Source organism: Nesoenas mayeri, assembly GCF_963082525.1.
Source record: "Nesoenas mayeri genome assembly, chromosome: 20".
Lineage (NCBI taxonomy): Eukaryota > Metazoa > Chordata > Aves > Columbiformes > Columbidae > Nesoenas > Nesoenas mayeri.
Genome location: NC_137569.1, coordinates 5,432,059 through 5,450,471, shown reverse-complemented (window position 1 = coordinate 5,450,471; position 18,413 = coordinate 5,432,059). Strand labels below are relative to the sequence as shown.

At 43.4% G+C, this 18,413-nt stretch overlaps 2 protein-coding genes across 2 annotated transcripts; one reads left to right on the top strand and one right to left on the bottom strand.

The window, feature by feature from the left end:
• Positions 1 to 1,147: 1,147 nt before the first annotated feature.
• CHCHD2 (coiled-coil-helix-coiled-coil-helix domain containing 2) lies at positions 1,148 to 3,645 on the bottom strand. Its single transcript, XM_080357094.1, has 4 exons — positions 3,482 to 3,645; positions 2,746 to 2,992; positions 1,680 to 1,842; positions 1,148 to 1,454 (listed from the first exon to the last, which is right to left on the bottom strand). The coding sequence occupies exons 1-4, from the start codon at positions 3,529 to 3,531 to the stop codon at positions 1,444 to 1,446; spliced, it is 471 nt and encodes a 156-aa protein (XP_080213220.1). The 5' UTR covers positions 3,532 to 3,645; the 3' UTR covers positions 1,148 to 1,443.
• Positions 3,646 to 4,858: 1,213 nt separating this feature from the next.
• On the top strand, positions 4,859 to 18,069 carry VKORC1L1 (vitamin K epoxide reductase complex subunit 1 like 1). The gene is made up of 3 exons (XM_080357072.1): positions 4,859 to 5,074; positions 13,823 to 13,932; positions 14,636 to 18,069. The coding sequence occupies exons 1-3, from the start codon at positions 4,881 to 4,883 to the stop codon at positions 14,860 to 14,862; spliced, it is 531 nt and encodes a 176-aa protein (XP_080213198.1). The 5' UTR covers positions 4,859 to 4,880; the 3' UTR covers positions 14,863 to 18,069.
• The last annotated feature ends 344 nt before the right edge of the window (positions 18,070 to 18,413 follow it).

Below are 18,413 nucleotides of genomic sequence, written 5' to 3'. Positions count from 1 at the left end.
GACTCTATAAATGCATCTCCCTGCCTGCTCAGGAAGAGAATTGTAGGGCTGTCTGCTGCACCAGCCCAGTACAGGCCTTTCTGCCCCAAACTGGGCTTTCTTCTTCTTTTCACCAGGATGGTGAAGCACCTGGCAACTGAAACATGAGCTTGATCAGCAGAAACGAAGCTGCTGGTGGCACCGTCAAAGGTAGTTTTGTCCTTGTCCCCCATTTTGAATACAGGTTTTAGCTTTTCCTTTCTAGGAACTGCAGGTCAGAGACGGGGGCTCTCGGGAACAAGCAGAATACCCAACAGCACAAAAGCAGTTCAGGAAAAACAGGTCATGTTATGAAAGTATTTTTAACAGGGATTGCACTTTTCGGTACAAGGTTATTCCCTCCCTTCCCCTGTGAGAACACACCTTCCCGGTACTCACAATCCTCCCCTCGCAGCACAGGGTTTGTGACACCGCTGGAGAGCAGGACGGTGCTCACTCTGCAGGCTCTGGGGGTTTTAGCAGGGCAGGATCTAGCTGCTCACTCCAATAGAAAAAGGAAGATTTGCACTTTGCATCACTAAATACTTTTAAAATGGAGATTTATTTTTTCTTCATGTGGCAGCAGTAGCTTTGTCACTTGTCTAAGCTGGGTGGGAGGAGGAAAAGGCCACACCACCCGCCATCACCTTCTCATGTGTCAGCCCAGGACACCGACCACAAGATGGAGGAAGAGAAGTCCTCCAGCCCCTGCTTGCATTACTGGGAACTGCCAGTCTGGCGTGACCGCATCATCTTGCGGTTGCACGGCTGCTTGATAGCACATTGGTTTGCTCAGGTAGAGATCCTCTCAGAGCAGAGGGAAAATAGTTCTCAGAACCCCTTGAATCTGAATATAGAGTTTGTTTTTAAGAGTACAACAGGAGGCCCTTGGGGAACTGAGCCCCACTGCATCCAGAATAGCGTGGAGTCAGACACCGTGCTCCTCATCATTGTGTATTTCAACCAGCAGAAGGGTTCAAATGCTCAAGCAGGAGATGTCTGGCACCCACCAAGCCATGAGTGCTCCCAAACTCTGGTAACTCCAGCTGGTGAGTGGACAGAATCCTGCCAAAACCAGCCCTTGCCTGCTCACCCTGCAGACTCAACTCCAAAGTCCACTAAAGCCAGGTACTTATAGAGAGAGAAGTTTATTTAGACACCATATCACATACATTCAACACAATCACCAAATGGGTTAACCCCAATTAGCTCATTCCACTTTATTGTTCATTCTTTCATTTTGTGCGAAGTTAATTTGCTGTTGTAAGTTTTATCACATCTGTAGCGGCTACAGCAGGCGTTAAGCCACAAGGACAATAGCGTGAATATGTGAACTAACAAGATATCAAACTTTATTACTGAAGCTTTTTTTCATTCACAGGTCAGTTCTTGTAAGATGGTCTTCAGCAACCTTGTTCTGAAGGCTTAGGCTAAACCTGTAAGGTAAGAAAGTTATCACAGTTAATCCCTGAACAGCAGGCAGTCCAGCCCTCCTTTGCTATAAGGCCAAACAGAACAGCAACTTCCTTTAAGTGACTTCAGTGCTGTGCTCTGTAGCAATCCCCATTCTTTACCAGATGGATAGAAAAAACCAAGACATTCCCACAATAATTTTATTAATTAGCTCATTTAGTAGCCCTCTGGTAGCACTGTTGACTTACCATTAGCAAACCTGCACTGCTTCAGTACTTCACTGAAGCCCTCGCACAGTTTGAGGTCGGTCTGGTTCTGCGCGCACTCCAGGAATTGTTTCATTTCATACTGGCAAGGAGCAAACTGTGCCTGCTGCTGCTGCTGGTAGGCAGGCTGAGCTGCCTGGGGCTCCTGAAACAGCAAAAACCTCCGTAAGTCCCTTTACACAGCCAAACCACCCCAGTACTGCTTGCTGTGTATTTCTTCCCTGTGTTTTAGTCAAAATGCTGGGTTACTTTTTAAATGGAAAATAAATAACAGGCTGAAGTATGAAGCTTCCAGCAGCAGCATGACACACACTGAACAGTTTTGCAAGTTATAAACACTTGGGTAACTTTGGGTACACTTGGGTAACTCTAGATATCATCTGGATGAGCCAACAGCATTATCTTAACATTTGAGCGGCACAAGAAGATCTTGCAGTAGACCTGGAGCGAAAGCCCTGTCTGAATCAGAGAGGTACTACAGTAGAAAACACCACTACTACCCAACAACATGCACTCACGCACCCCTTTGAACTACTTTTGAGACCTTATTAATGTTTATAAATATATAAAGGGTGAGTGCCATGAGGATGGAGCCAGGCTCTTCTCATCGGCAAACAATGATAGGACAAGGGGTAATGGGATCAAGCTGGAACACAAGAGGTTCCACTTAAATTTGAGAAAAAACTTCTTCTCAGTAAGGGTGACAGACACTGGAACAGGCTGCCCAGGGGGGTTGTGGAGTCTCCTTCTCTGCAGACATTCAAGACCCACCTGGACATGTTCCAGTGCGACCTCACCTAGGCGTTCCTGCTCCAGCAGAGGGATTGGACTAGATGATCTTTTGTGGTCTCTTCCAATCCCAAACATACTGTGATACTTCATAGTGATTGTGGTAGTCACCTTGGAGATTTAATCTCTACAGCTACCCCAGTTTTCCAGCTGTGACTCCTGTGGTTTTTAAGTCTATAGCAATCACCTCAGGTTACATAGAGTTGATGTCACAAGTTAACTGTGCCGCATCAGCTGGTGTCCAGTTATGTTCTCTTACCTGATAAGTAATATCAGGCCTCGCAGGCTCAGAGCTGCTTCCTCCACCAAATCCCCCGGTAAGCGCATGACCTATGGTATGGCCTACAGCAGAGCCTACAGCGACTCCGGCAGCAGTTGTCGCCATCTGTGCCATCAGGCCAGGCTGCTTCGGTGCAGGAGCAGCCACAGCAGACGGTGGTGCCGCCGCCGGGACAGGCGCCCGAGCAGCAGGCGCTGGTGATGCAGCTCTCATCGGTGGTGCCCGACTGCGGGGACATAAAGAGAAACCTCACATTAACAAATTCAAACCGGCAGAGGCCGCCTGGTCGCAGGGAACGAGCATGTGCAGTTCCTCCTTGTTACAGCCTGCACGTTGATGGCAAGAACTCAATGTTGTTATTTATGAACAAGGGTAAGATGTACAGGCTTCTTTTTGGTTGTTTTAAGGACCAGCCGCAGCCCCACGCCCCAAAGGACCGCGTTATTTTGCGGGAAATGAGATATAACCTAAAAGGGCGGATTAAGTAAGGCCTTAACGCTCAGGCACCGGATGGCCGGGCCCTGCCGCCCAGCGAGGGCTGAGGAGATCCACTCCCATCCCCGCCAAGCGCCTACCCCGAGCCCAAAGCAGCCGGACCCCCCTCCCCACCGCTGGGCGCCACCCAACCCCGCAATGGCACAAAGGCCTTTGCCGCCTGCGGCCTACCCGGGGGCGGGGAAGGAGAGGGAGAGAAAAGGGCCCAAGCCGCCCTCACCTGGCGGGGGGCGCCACGCGGGACGTGCGGCTCCGGCCGCCCCTCGGCATCGCGGCGAGAGAGGTTCGCTGAGCTGGGGAAAAGGAAATAAAAAGAGAGAGCGCAGCCCCTGCGCTGCCGCCGCCTCTGAAGGTCACCCGACCCGCGCCGCGTCACTGCCGGCACACGGGGGCGTGGCTTCCGCCGACCACGCCCCCTCCGCCGACCACGCCCCCTCCATCGCGTGGCGGGAAAGGGCGGCCGGAGGGAGCGAGGGCGGCGGCTGCATCTGTAAAGATGGACCGATAAACGGCGTTTTAACGTGCGGCGAGAGTCGCGCTCTCTGGAGAAGGCCAGAGGCGGCACGCGAGACACCCCTCACAGAATCGCTGCATTTCACCCCAAAAGCTGCGGTTTGCCGCTAACTGTCCCAAAAAGGAGCCACGGCACCTCCTGCTGCTTTCAACCCCGTGCACACGGCCGTCTGCATGGGCTGGCGTGTAATCTTCTATCTTTTTAAATGTATTTATCAATTAACTTATTAACTTATTATGTTTTACTCAACGTACTTTACCATAGAATATATCATGAGAGCACCAGGCTCCCCAGCTGCTCTGGTAAGGCCAAACCCTGTCCCAGCTGTGCCTGGGGCTCTGCACACACAGGGGAAGGTGGCTGCTTTTTGTTTTTTCTTTGTTTTTAAGAAAAAGAAAAAAAGAAAAAAAAATCTGGGAAGTTTGGAGACAGATGGTGAAAGACAGCTTTAAAATACCGGTATTGTGTAGTCGAGGGGAACGTGATAAAAATAGCAAATGGAAGAGAATAAATGAAAGTATAAGTCAGGGCTTCTGCTGTGTGATCATGAGACCAGATCCAGAGCTGTTATGATAAAGTGAGCGCTACCACAGTTACTTTATTAAATGGAGAGAGTTCTTTAGACAAAACACGAATGATTTGGGGAAGCTGCTGCGAGTTATGAACCTCAGCAGAGCTTCAGAAAGGAATGAACTGTTTAATGAGAAGAAGGGCACATGTTACACCATATAACTTGGAATATAATTAAAATATAGTTCTAAGAGTTTACTCCCTAAGTCCCCATATACCAGAGGTAGAACTGTTGTGAAATTTGATCCGTACTTACTCAGTCGTTAATAATTTAGCACACGATTTGTTTGGTGATCTATCTTGATTTTACACCCGCAGTGCTGGCTCCCGCCCGCCAGGCGGCGCCACAACCACTCGCCACGCCACGCCCCCCCACCCTCGGCCTGACGTGACGTGACGTCGTCGCGGAGCGCCACGTCCGGCGGGGCGGGAGGGGTGGTGTCCCCGCCCAGCGAACCAATGGGGTGCGTGCGCGCATGCGCGGCCGGCCGGCGCCGGGCGCGCGTCGCGGGCTGAGGCGGAGGGAGGGGGTAAGATGGCGGCGCCCGTCCTGCTGCGAGTGTCGGTGCCGCGCTGGGAGCGGGTGGCCCGCTCCGCCGTGTGCGCGGCCGGCATCCTGCTCTCCCTCTACGCCTGCCACCTGGAGCGGGAGAAGGGCCGCGACCTCCACTACCAGGCCCTGTGCGACCTCAGCGAGCGGGTCCGCTGCTCCGCCGCCATCACCTCCAGGTGAGGCGGGGATGGGACCCGGCGGCGCCGCCGCCTCAGGGAGAAGGGGCTGAGGGGTGTGGGGAGCGGTGGGGCCCGGAGCGCTGCCTCCGCTGCCTCCGGGGTTAAGGCAGGGGCTGCTGGGGGTCCGGCCGGCTCTGTGAGGGGGGCGGCGGCGGCCGCGGGCCGGGGCTTGTCCCGGGGGGGGTTCCCTGAGGCGTGAAGGGACCCGGAAGCTGGGCCTGTGCTGGGGCCATGGGGCGGGCGGGCCGGGGGCGGCGGGGCTCCCGGTTTCGGCAGCCCCTTGGCCGGGGGGTTGGTGTGGGAACGGGTTTATTTGGGGATCACTACGGGCTGGAGTGTGAGACACCCGCGATTTTTGTGTTGTAATCAGTGGCAATTAGCTGGAGTGACAGGCGCTTTAGTGGCGAATGCACGTTAGAGTGAAAATGCTGCGGGTGTGACTAGTGGTTGAGGCCAACATAAACACGGACAAGTGTAGATTATTTGATTTGGGGTGTTTTAATTAGAGTAACTGAATTGCATTTTCATTATAATGGTCCCTGGCAGCACAGAAGATTGCTTTTGTGATACAGAGGACATTCTTAATTCAAGAAATATCAGCATGCCCCAGCAGCAAATGTTCAGTCCAAATCTTGATTTATTTTCCAGGTTTCCTGTCAGTAATTACTTGAGCTGTTGTGTTCTATTTGACAGTGGTTCTTCAGTTGCTGTATCAATTTTCATATGCTGCTAGCTTGACTTAAGTAACCAGTTGATTGAATTACAATAACGAAGAGAGTTAGTCTGCTGCATAGTTACAAGTGCTACCAGTATAAACATGCTGCAGGAAATGCTTTGGGGTGTAATTTGGACATTAAACTCTTCTAAAAGCCTGTTCTCAAGTATTTCAACTAAAGAAATAAGATGATTTTTCAGCAGTCTCAAAACTGTTTTGCGTGTGTGTGAATCTATATATAGGTATATAAAGATACATGTAACGAGCTGGAAAGGGGAGGGGTTGGGTTCTTCAGGAAATTTATATCTTAAGTGCTTCCTCTTTTTTTAATGATAACTTTTTTATTATTGTATTAGTGTCTTCAGCTGAATGAGAACTTGAGTTTGGTTTTGTTTTTCTTGCAGTTTAACCTGTGTAAAAGCTGTCACCGTTTTTATAAAGGTACTTGCTGTATTATCATAACGAGCCAATGGGCGAGGATATGTCTATACTCTGTCAGGGTGGAAGCTGGTTGCATTGTTTGGTAAAACATACAGGGAACTTTTCTTCTTAAAACCACTTCTGTGGTGACAGAGATGGGATTGTGTAATGTTACACAAAGATGTGTATCTGTGGATGTCTGAAAGGAGGCTCTTGTGACTGAATGAGGGATTTAACTCTGCTTTTCTGCCTGTCATCAGATAATCTGCAGTTTGTGAAGGTGATTGTTCATCTCTCTGTTTGAGAAGTGTCCTGAATTGAGAAGTTTCAAGAAGACTTCAGTAAGCTTGACAGAAAGCTTAAACTTTAAGAATAAAATTATGCGTAGGCTACTGTGATTAAACCACAAATTGTCAATAATCTAAATTTTACTACAGCTATAGAGGTAAAAAGAGAATAACAGGAATTTAAGCACCTAAGTAGCCTCTGTAGTCTGCTTTTGTGTAGAATTGGTCCTTCATTAGCTTTTTAGTGCTGCTATTGAGACAGGGAATTTGAAGTAATAGTTTTAATGCATGTTTACTAAACTCATTGAAGAAGTAAAATAATTCCAATTATACTTTGGATATTTCTAATTATGAAGTAATGCCTGGTAATTATAGTGTTCATTAGCAGAGCTGCAGCTGAAATGTTAAGTGTGCCATGGTGAGACCTGTAAATACTTTACTGTAGGAATTCTATATGTGAATGGTTAGGGATAAAACCAACTAAAATCTCACTAGCAGTTGCTAGGAGAATTGTGCTTAAAGACTGAAATATTGCAAATGTCAGGATAGCTCAGGGTAGTGACAGCAGGTGGTAAAATGAGTTTGTGGAAAAGGAGCGTGCAAGTTCTGTTCAGTCAAACCATATTTGGAGAAGAATGTGCTTTCAATGCCATACAGGGCCCAGACAAAAGAGGAACATTGCTCTAAAAGTAAGACCAGAGGGCAAGCTGTTAAACTCTGGAGTAGGGATATCACAGACAGAAATCAAACTTATTCTCCATGTTGCCACAGCTCCCCATCCATCAGTCATTCTCTCTCCAGTTGAATATTCCTTGTTACTGCTACGTGACCGAAGTTTCTCCGAAACTTGATTTCTTAAAGGAACGTTTGACTACAATTTAGATTTTGCCAGGACAGTAGAGTTTCAGATATTGTGTTCCTCTGTTGTCACAAGTAATGCACGTTTCACTCCCCTAAGTTTCTTTTCTCATTAAGCTATTACACTAGCAATCACAAATTATTTGATTACCAGAGTTAACTCTGCAGCGTTAAATCGGTGACAAACTTGTACTTTGTGGCTTTTTCTGCCTTCTAGATTGTTACATTCCAAGTTCCATCAGCAAATCTAGCTTAAATAAAAAGTCACACAACTAAATGAACAATCTTCACATTTTGACTGGTGACCCCAGCAGTGGACTGAGTTTAAAAAGCACATCACGGTGCTGGATTAATTTTAAATGTAGAGAATCATTAGAATTAGGATATTCCTCCCTCAGCTGAGTTACTTTGTAACTGAGTTCTGGTCTTTGAGGAGGACTTTTTTCCCCTAATAAGCTATTAGTATTTCCAAATCTTGCTTTTAAGCCAAATCTGGTGTTGGCACAACAGTGAGAACAGAAATGTTGTAAAAATTACCAGCATGCAGAGGGAGGAGCATGGAAAATCTTAAATCAGAGACTGACTCATCCAGAAGATGATGTTGGAGAGATACCTTCCTAGTATCTTTTATTCAAAATTGATAGCGACTGGTGTAAGGTGAGAAATGGTAAAAGTGGTTTTATGCAGGTTGCAGAAAAGCTTGTCTGGGCCCTTCTTGTGAACCAGTGCACGCAAATGAGGCCCGTGTGCCTTTTCTTTTTCCCCCAATATTACTGGTTTTGCAAGGCTTGGCTCTTTTCTAGTCAGCAATACCTTTAATCTTAGCCAAGTAGTTTTTGTGAGGCATCTTCAGTTCTCTATAGAAAAAGATAGAAGTTTGGTTAAAGTGCAGAAGGGCAGAGTGTAGCACAGCTGGTGGTCATTCAACAGGAACATATTTGTGGTTCTTAAGCTGCCAAAAGAGTTTACATGAAAATGTTGCCTCCTGAGACTCCACTGTAATCTGTTCTGTAATTTTAAATTGGTTGGTGTTCATTTCTGAGGTTTGCAAATTGTTAGATAGCAGGTGTCATGGTGCTTTTTTTCAATTATTCTGCAGCAAGGATTCATTCTTCTTTCTGTTCGAGGTAAGGTTTGACGCTCTCTTTTAATTGTACGTCAAAATATAACAAAGGATACAAATTACTAAAGTTTTATAGAAATAGACTCGGTGCTTAAAGGGGAGGGAATGGGACTCAAAGTAGTACCTGTGCTGAGGGGAGAAAGCCCTCCTGTGTGAGCTAAGGTTATCTGTGCCATCTGGGTGGCCGGGCAGCACGTGGGCAAATAGGACTGGGACAGAGCGGATAGATAATGGACTTGACTGGGGAGACTGGAGGGGTGAGCACAGAGGGGTCTGGTTACTGTGTGCTGGGGAAGGAAAGGGTTTCAGGAACGTTTGTAGAAAACCAGCTTCACTAGTTCTTAAAGCAAGTTCACTAGTTCTTAAAGCAAATTGTTCCCAAAACAGCGAAGCTGGTAGTTCAAGTGATTTTTTTTGTCTCATCTTTTTAATGCAAAATTGATGACTTCAGACTGGTAGAATGCAGAGTGGCTGAGGTGCATCTTTTATAAAATACAGGAGTGTCCTAACTACATGAGGTTTTTTTCAGCCTTGCAGCTATCTGATCTTGAACATGTGTATTTTTTGCTTTTCATAAATGTATAATTTCTAGCTTGTCTGGAGTTTGCAATAGTGCCGAAAAATCTTTTGCCTGATGCAAAGTAAATTTCACAAAGTGCCTGTAGTTCAAATTCAGACTTCATTTATGACAGCTTAATAGAAGAGATTATGTGGAAGGAATACAATGCTGTTGGCTTGTAGCTTGAATAAGCAGTGCTTCTGTAAAGACTGCTATAAAAGAATTAACCATTGTCTGCTTGAGGTTTTGCTGATCTAGACACTGAGATTTTTTCAGACTATTTCTGAGATAGAGCTGGAGGATATATAGAACAAAATGCCATTTGTTTATGGTAAATACTGCTAAGAGATTTAAACGTGAAATTAAGTGAATAAAAAATTTGGGGCACTCTTGGCAAGCTTACAAATGGGAATTTTTAATCTCCTTTTTTTTCTTGTGGCTTATAATTGAAGGCTTTTGCTTTATTAAAACTGTTAGAGTGGCCTAAATGACCTTGTAACCATGAACCATGTTTAATCCAAAATCCTCTAGTGAAGCTGTACAAAAACTGCAACCAAAGTTTCTTAACATTACAGAGTATGAAAGTGCTCCAGATCCTTTGACCTTTATACGAGCAGGCGATGTGTGCGCACAGGCCAGCTGTTCTCCCCTCCTGAGAACTTCCATTCTGTACCACAACTTATCTCAGAAGTCAGATGGCACTTAAGGAAATGTGCATATCACTTATCAAGTGTAACCTTATTTTAGAAAATAATATTTATTGTTTCCTCAGGGTTACCACAAAGTGGTAAGTGGTGCTTGCTGTTTGATAACACAATAATGCTTATGGAATGAAAACTAATCCTGAAATTAGGGGCTTTAAGTAATATACTACTACTCAGGTGACAAAACTTGAGTTCTTTACTTACAGTTCTCTGAAAATATAGTATTTTTCTATTATTGTTTGCCCTTTTCATTGCAGCAAACCTAAAAATTGAGAGAAAGAAATGTGTTGGAAAACCCGCTGAAATGCAGGGTGTTCTCATCATATATACCATTTAGTAACCTGGTGTCCAGAAGGATTTGATGGCATTTTCAACCAGGCATTTAGGAGACTGGAATGTGCACTGGGAAGTACGAGGTGTGTGTTTTATTCAAGGCATCTGCTACTCGCGAGATGTGATACTGTAGCCAGCTGGACTTGACCTCATCTAGTATGGTTATTTTCAGGTTAAAATGAATATACAATAGTTAGTTCTTTTCCTGACATGAGAACTAAGGATTGTCAAGTGAAACGAAGGTGATGTGGTTCTGGAATTCATCACTGGGGGATGTTGTGGAGGTCAAATATATGTGCTCAGAAAACATCTGGGTACAGTCAGGAGCGCTGCAAGGTGAGCTACTGAGCGTGGTGATGCAAGTGAAGCTCCTGTTTAGAAGTTTCTTAAGCTCAGTTTTAACTTAGTGATGATTGAGGTCAAGGGGGGGATCTTGGGGGATCTGCAGGAAACTGTCAGAATTGGGGTGCTTGGCTAGAAAAAACAGTATAGCATTTCTTACAGAGAGTGGGTAAGATGATAATCTGATTCCTGACTATATACTTTTGTTTGTTTGGCAGGCTTGCAATTCTGTTGCTTTTTGAGCTAATCCTGATAACTCTTACAGCTTTTAACTTGTTAGGGAGGTTTTTTACTTGTCCTTTAGAATGACTGAGATGCCAGCGTACTGCAGCAGGTGCTCCTGGTTGCCTTTCTGCCAGCGGTATTGTCTCTGCTAAATTATGTTAAAATGTTTAGAGTTGAAGCGTACTCCCATAATACGCTGTTCTGGAACACAGAGGATATTCATGATTGTGCAAAAGAGGTAATGATTTAACATTACAAGATTCTTCTTGGAGATAATGTCACTTAAGGATCAAAATGACCTCAGTTGTTCTTGTCTTTCTGTTAAGAAGTGTCAAGTTCGTGCAAATACAGCTTTAAACTTCTAAAAGTGCAGCACTTCTGAACTTAGTTAAAGATCACAAACCAAAATGGACACTGTTTAGAGGGTGGAAGTGATTTTTTTTAGACCTCCTTTTGATAAAAGCAAATGCACCTTGGACTCAAGGTCACTGTAGTGTTCAATGTTAGATGTTGGAAAAATATATGAACAGATCGAAACACTTTTGAGTTTTCTTGAATCACTAATCTGAAAACTTTTTTCAAGACCCTTCAAAGTCACACCTGCAAATGAGAAGTGACTCAGATGGAACAGGGAGGGAAGTCGAGTGACTTAAAACATGAAGGAAGATGTCTTGATTTTAAAACTTCCTTGAATTAGTTGAGATTGCCTTTTGTTTTCACTAGGAGTGAAGCTGGGGTGTGGCGGAGCTGGGCTTGCCAGGGTGTTTGTCAGCGGGCTCTGAATCATGCAGGGCGACTCCGGCCTGATTTTAACAACACTTGCTGCTGCAGGGACGGGAGCCACAGCGCAGTCCCAGAACAAAGCTGATGTTGGACAAGGCTTTTCTCTTGCTGTGCAAGCAATTTTTCAATTAGTTCATTTTACTTAGTATTATGTGTCTAGAAAAATGATCCAAGTTAACAATAGTCCTTGTAAATTATCTGCTTTATAAGAAAGGCAAGTTCCGTGAAGAACTTCAGAGCAGTTTATAGTCCCTTTTAGTGATGTTTAATTCTTGGAGTTTATTCTGTTAGGACTGCAGTCTTTCTTCTTGCTAGTTGTTTGTCAAATGCTTTTGATTTTCAAAGTTACCATTAACTCAGGTGTGATCAGGAAGATTATCACACTCAGTTTTCGTCCTTCTTCCAATTGCTTGCAAAAGTACTTGGTTCGTGGGCCATTTTAGTGGGTTTTGTGAACTTCTTGATAGAATTAGGAGACAATTTACCCTCTTCAGTAGACAAATTAGATAGAGATAGAAATATACAAAGTCTAAATATTTTGCTTTTCAGTTTGCAGAAAACTTCCTCGCACTTCAAACCTTATAAGGCTGGAAGAAGTGCTGCTGCTTTAACCCCAGCGTTCTTAGCTGTCTCAAGGTGTGAGGAATAAGATGTGAGATTAGAGCCGTTCTCCACGGACTGAAATGTGATACTTGATGTCCTTAAAGCTACTACAAGGCCAACAAGATACTTAATGAACGACTGCATGTGGAAAAAGCTTTCACCATGCTCTGACCTTCTTGCAGCTATGAACAGAGATTACTTGAGGACACTGACTGCCGGGAAGGGCTTGAATTCATTACCTCTCCATTAGCAACATTTCATTCACTTGCAGAATAACTGTGGGGTCAGATTCTGTAACCTAAAAAATTTCTGATGTTTTTAAGCTTGATTTCACTCTCAAACCCAAGAGGATCTCATGAGCATCAGAAGTCAGAGCATACAGGTAGGGCAGGGAGAGGGCAGGATTCAGGATCCTGCAGTTGACAGATGTGCTTTTTAGGAATTGGTACCTAATTTTCCGTGCAGTTTCTGGGGGAGAAGAGCATAAGACTTGGTTATAATAGTTAATTGCAGACAGTTACTAAGTTTGCATTGAAATTCAAATATATTTTGAAAATATTGCACAAATGGCCATGAGATTATGCAGCATTTTGGAGATTGTATTAAGTTGTATTTGTCATGGCACCTTTCTCCTGTGAGGAGACTGCTTGTAACATGATGGTAGCTTTTCGCTGGTCTCAGGTGTGTGGTGAAGTACACCAGCAATGTTCCTGTGCCCTGCACAGAGCAAACCTGTGCTTGTTTTACTAGAACCATTGCCTCTAGTGCAACAGTCTATGAGGAAACCATACGCTAGTGTTGTGTGCCGCAACAGCACTGAGGAACTGCACTTCTTTATATCTGGTTATGTGACAGTTAACCTGGTAATGTAAACCTAGCCTTGCATTTATGTAGCTCTTGACCCTACGCTCCAAAGTCACGCTGGCAGATGTCCTAATGTTCTCTTGTAAGTGAATTAAGTTGCGTGTTAATGTAGTGTTAACTTCTTTTCATATTTTCAAGTGACACCAACAAATACGGTCCTCGTTTTGCTTTTACAAATGACAATCTGCCTTAGGGCATCAAATTAGTGGTTTCTAGCACAAATATATTTGCAAATTTAGTCTTTTAGCCGCCTTATTGCAGTAGCAGTTTTGTAGGGCTTGTGCCACTTTCTGCCTTCTGGCTATAAAATTGAAAATCGCTTTGTGGCTCAGGCACTAGTTCAAAATGTCTCACAGTGCCAGGGCTTGAACAAACGAGCTCTGTGAATGTTATGGTACCATCCCCAGCTTGTCTGCTTGTCAGAGTTGGGCTCCTCCTGAGGTGTTAGGCTGGTCAGGAGCAGCTGAAGTGCAAACGTTCTGATCTTGCTCTGGGGCCAGTGAGGTAAGTGCTGGTAACATGTGAACATTCTTCCTCAGCTGTATAGCAAGCAAGTGTCCAGCTTGCTGCGGTGGAGGGAGCTGCTGAAGCAGTTCTTGGAAAAAAGAAGCATTTATTTGACAAAAGAGCTTTGAACTAAAGACCAAGGCAGCAGACGTGGTATTTGGTGATGTTGCAATTGTGCGAACTTGGTAGTTCCCGCTGTGCCAAATAACTTTGCTCAGCAAGGTGTGGGATAAAGCTGTACCAAGTGTACTCCCTGTTGCAAACTCCTTGGTTTTCTAAGATACCCTTGAACTTCACATAGGGCTGCAGCTGTCATGTCAGAATATATGTATCTAATTTTTTTCCAATAGTGATGAATTGAAAATACTGATGTAAAGCAATAGGTACTCAAATACAAGTTAATTAGTTTCACTATTTTACAGATGGGGTCGAGGATTCGGTCTGTTGGGTTCCATCTTTGGAAAGGACAGTGCAATAAATCAGTCAAACAGTGTTTTTGGACTCGTGTTTTATATACTACAGATGCTACTTGGTAAGTATTAATTCAGTTTGGAGCCTAAAATATATAACAGGTCTGTGGTGATGAAAGAGGAGTGCATTATGTATTGCACAATCTGCAAGAGACCAGACAAATGCATGTGATTTTTCTTTTTAGCACCAATCTAACGATACGTCTGTCAAAAGGGCTTAAAACCCCAACTGATAACAAGAGCAATTTCATTTTCTCCTGCTACGCTGTTAATAATATAAATCCCAGGAGAGCTGCTGCACTGGTATTTTCACTTAAATAATTTAACATTGGATTGCACAATAGAAAAGAGAGGAAATAAAAATGGAATTTACAAGTTTTGCAGGAGTAACAGACATAGCGGGCAAAACAAGTGCATGAAATGTAATGTATGCCTATTTCTTCATAACTATATGCTCTTCTATAAAGCTATTAATATTTATAGGCATAACTTGACCAACCCATAGCTTTCCCATCACTCAGGAACATGCAAGATGGTAAATACTACACATAGTTTTTATCAAAGGAGGGCCATTCAGAACCTAGAAGCTCCCCTCCAAATAGCGATTTTTTCAGCCACCTTGAACTGCCAATATTTTAAAGAGACTGTTATGTGACACAAACTTGCTGAGTAGCCTCTGGTTTGAGTTAGAGCACTTGGGCCTTTTGCTTTGTGTGGAATGGGGGAGCGAGAGCAGCGGGAGTAACTTTCTCTCTCTTGTTGCAGGTATGACAGCAAGTGCAGTAGCAGCTCTAATCCTCATGACATCCTCCATAGTGTCTGTAGTAGGGTCATTGTACTTGGCGTACATTCTGTACTTCGTGCTGAAGGAATTTTGCATTGTCTGCGTCATCACATATTTGCTGAACTTCATTCTCTTTATCATCAACTACAAACGACTAGTTTATTTGAACGAGGCCTGGAAACGGCAACTCCAACCCAAACAGGAATAACGCCTGTTTGAACTTTTGACTGACAGTCTGAAGACCCAACTTCCATTAAGTTTATTTTGCAGTAATTTTTTATTCTCCATATCAGACACTTTCCCTGAGAATCATAACTGAATTTTTAATTATAAATTTGAAGGGGCCCTAGATAATTTTTTTTGTGCTAATATTCAACTTTAATGTGGTTATGAAAGAAAGCTCTAATGCAATCAAAGACAAGCTTTAACTTTACTTTGAAGGAGTTTTAGCCACAGCAAAATCTAGACTCTCTCTCTTCCCCCTCCACTTGTGAAGTGGGTAACACTTGCTCTAAAATATCCTGTATATAAATTCAGGTATAACAATATGTGATCATGACATTAAATATTCTAGAATAGCATTACCATATTTAATGTTGCCATGTTTACAGTATGTGTATTTTTTTTTTTTAGCTGATGGACTTAGATTTGACTAGGACTTATACTGTAAATAAAATTAGACACATTGGTTTCATCCCTGGAGAATTCACTGTACAATCGGTTTTGTTAGTCTAGGAGCTGTCAGAGTGTTCAGCTAATGGTCGACTGACGCGCTGGAAGGAGTGACCTCTGTAGAGAACACCGCGCGGCTGCACTCGCTGCTAGTGCTTTCGCAAGAATGATAGTTGGGGTTTGTTCCATTTTTATTTTCTATTTTGTCTCCAGTAATGAAAATGGAATTAAAGCTGAAACCTGAAGTATGTTCATTTAACCACAACGTCATTAATTTCTGTACAGAATGAAAATAGCTTAATGTGGTCAACAGAAAGCTGCCTCTGGGATATTACATGTGGATTGGGGGTCGGTGTATCAAAGAGCGTTCTTTAAAAGGACTTAATTTCCGTGCAGAGCTGATTCATTTTTAAACTGTGGTCAGCCAGCCAGTGTTACTAATGTTTGATGTTATATGAATGCTGCAGTATAGAATTGCAATTTGCAGTTGAAGCCACTGCCTGAGCGGGATAACCAAGCAGTGCACTGAAGAAGCAGTTCCTTAATTGATCTTCGTCAGGATCTTTGGTTTGCGCTATATTGGGAAATGAACTTTAGGCCTGACACACGTAAGATCTCTTGGAAGGGCAACCTGATTAGTGGGATATGTAAGTAAATGTGCTCTTGAAAATGAAATATGATATAGTGCTATCATTGCTCTTTCTAATAACTAATTGGAAACAAAAAATTAAACTGCAGATTTAAACAAAGGAACAAAATTGTAAATGTTGTTTCTGCACTCAGTATTCTAAGGCTGAATGTTAGAAGTGCCTTCTGTCTTAAAATCTTAAACCAAATACTTTGTGTTGAACTTGGCAGGCAGAAGTGTCCTTGCTTTAAAAATGAACAAACAAACAAAATTCCCAGCAAACTTACTGGGCATAGAAGAGTATTAAGAGATCTATTTTAGTTTTTAGACTGAGAAGTGGTAGCAATATTGTTTCCGTTACCTTAAATCAATGCGATAGAAGGTTGATGATGTGATTTGGAAAAGTGAAATACTTGTGTTTCAGACTCTGTGACACCAAAATGTGTAGGTTCAGCTACTTTCTGTAATTGGTGCTGTGCTGCTTTTTGCCCTTGTCAGCTTCTAAATATGAAGAATTCCAACTGCGTACCCATTTAGTTAAAGAATTAGTTAAACTAATTTTAGAATTATTTTCTTAAACATGAATGTCAGAGAGACACTGATGTTGTATGGCTAAGTGGATTATAAACACTAAGTTGCTGAGGATAAACTTAACTGTGAAACATGCAGTGTTCCATAGAGAAAATAGACTTTTTAGATGAAATTCACAAAATAGTATTTAAATTACTACTGAAGTAATTTTCTGGTTTGTATCAAGGATGTAGGTGGAAACTGCTTTTATGTATAGAGTTCTGTGGTATGAGTAACATCTGTTGCATGTAACACTAAATTACTTGTCCCTCTTGTCTAACAGTTCTAGACAACAATTCATTAAATGCGTTTTGTATTGACCAGAGTATAGTTAAAGCTTGTCTTGATGTTTAGTTCTGTCTCTCAAATGCCTTGAACTTTGATATGAGGGGAGTGAATGATGTTCAACTGGTCCCTCAGGGTTTTACTTTGTTCTTTTACAAGCCTTGGGGCAATATCACTGTTTAATATGTTGTACAGATTTATTTCGATGCATTCCTGGGATCTACGCTAAGGCATCTTTTCATCCAAGGAAGAGGTGAACACGTGCTGCCTGAAATGCTTAGGCGCAGCGCTGATATCTCAGAACAAGCAGCAATGGAGACAAGTGTAATCAATGATGACTTGGTCCAATTTCTGGGTGTAGTACACACCGAAAACAGAAAAAGGAAGAAAATCCCCATCAGCTGAAAGTGTAGGTGTTGACTAACTTCACTGTGTCTTGTGCTTGTCTGTGTGGGCATAGTCTGTTAATTCAGTTTGTTTAGTAAAATTGTTTAGGGCCAGATTTTCGGCAGCCACGTCTGCAGTCCTTGTTTGTGTGCACGTAGGGATCAAATGGAAATGGAGTTTGGTCTCTGGAAGAATGTGCAGCTACACTTTGTGCACGATCTTGCAAATCTGATCCTTAATTGTGAACTCTCTTGTCTCGTGTGCGCTTTTCTTGCAGTTACTTTTTACTGGAAGTGATTTGCTAGAAATGGCCCTGTCTCTTCTGCTCTCTCTTTTGTGCTTCAGAAATGCAGTTGGCCTGAATAAGGGGCAAAATAAGATTAGCAGTAGAAATTTGGACCTTTTTGCTTTTAGTTCTTTGACTCTTTCCTCGTTGCTCCCAATGATAGAAACAGCATATTTCTTCCAGTAAAATGGCTCAGGTTACAATTAGTAATGTGATAGAAATCTGATGAGTGTTTCATGCAACTGCCCCCAACTGAAACAAATGTCGTGGCGAGTGTGGGACTGATATTGAGCCTTACAAATCCGAAGGCAAATTCTGAGAAATCTTGAGGGTACAAGAATGTGGGTTGAAAAAGCTAGTAAATAATACCTGATGTGGCAGAGGGACGGGAGGGGGGATCATTGCACACATTGCACTTGTGGTTTCAACATTTTTGAGAATGGAGAAGAGAAAATTAATAATCTACCAACAGTGGTTCTGAATTTGGGCTTCCCCCCCTGCTCTGGCTCTTGGAACTTCTGCAGGGAGGGGCTGATTGGAAAGGCCAAAGAACCTCATCCCAAAACCTGCTTAGGAATTAAGCATTCCTGAAATCCTCTTACTGTAAGGTACTTGTTCCTCTTAAGGCCAACGAAGCATTCAAGTCTCATTTAGGAAATGAACGTTCTTGGAACTTTCTTACCGTAAAGCGTTTGCGATGCCAAGGCCGATGAAACATTCCCTACCACCTTAGATCTCTGAAGTGACAACGAACCTCTCTGTTGGGAGGTTTCTGCGTACTGTAGCACGCCTTTGTCTTCTGCTGTACGGAGTCTTGCGATTGTTCCAAAAGGTCGGTGAGGTGCTTCAGGCAGCACTCAATTCTCTGAATTCCTATGGGCTAAAGTCAAAGGGATATCTAAATAGCTTGGGTTCTGCCGATGTTGTTTGA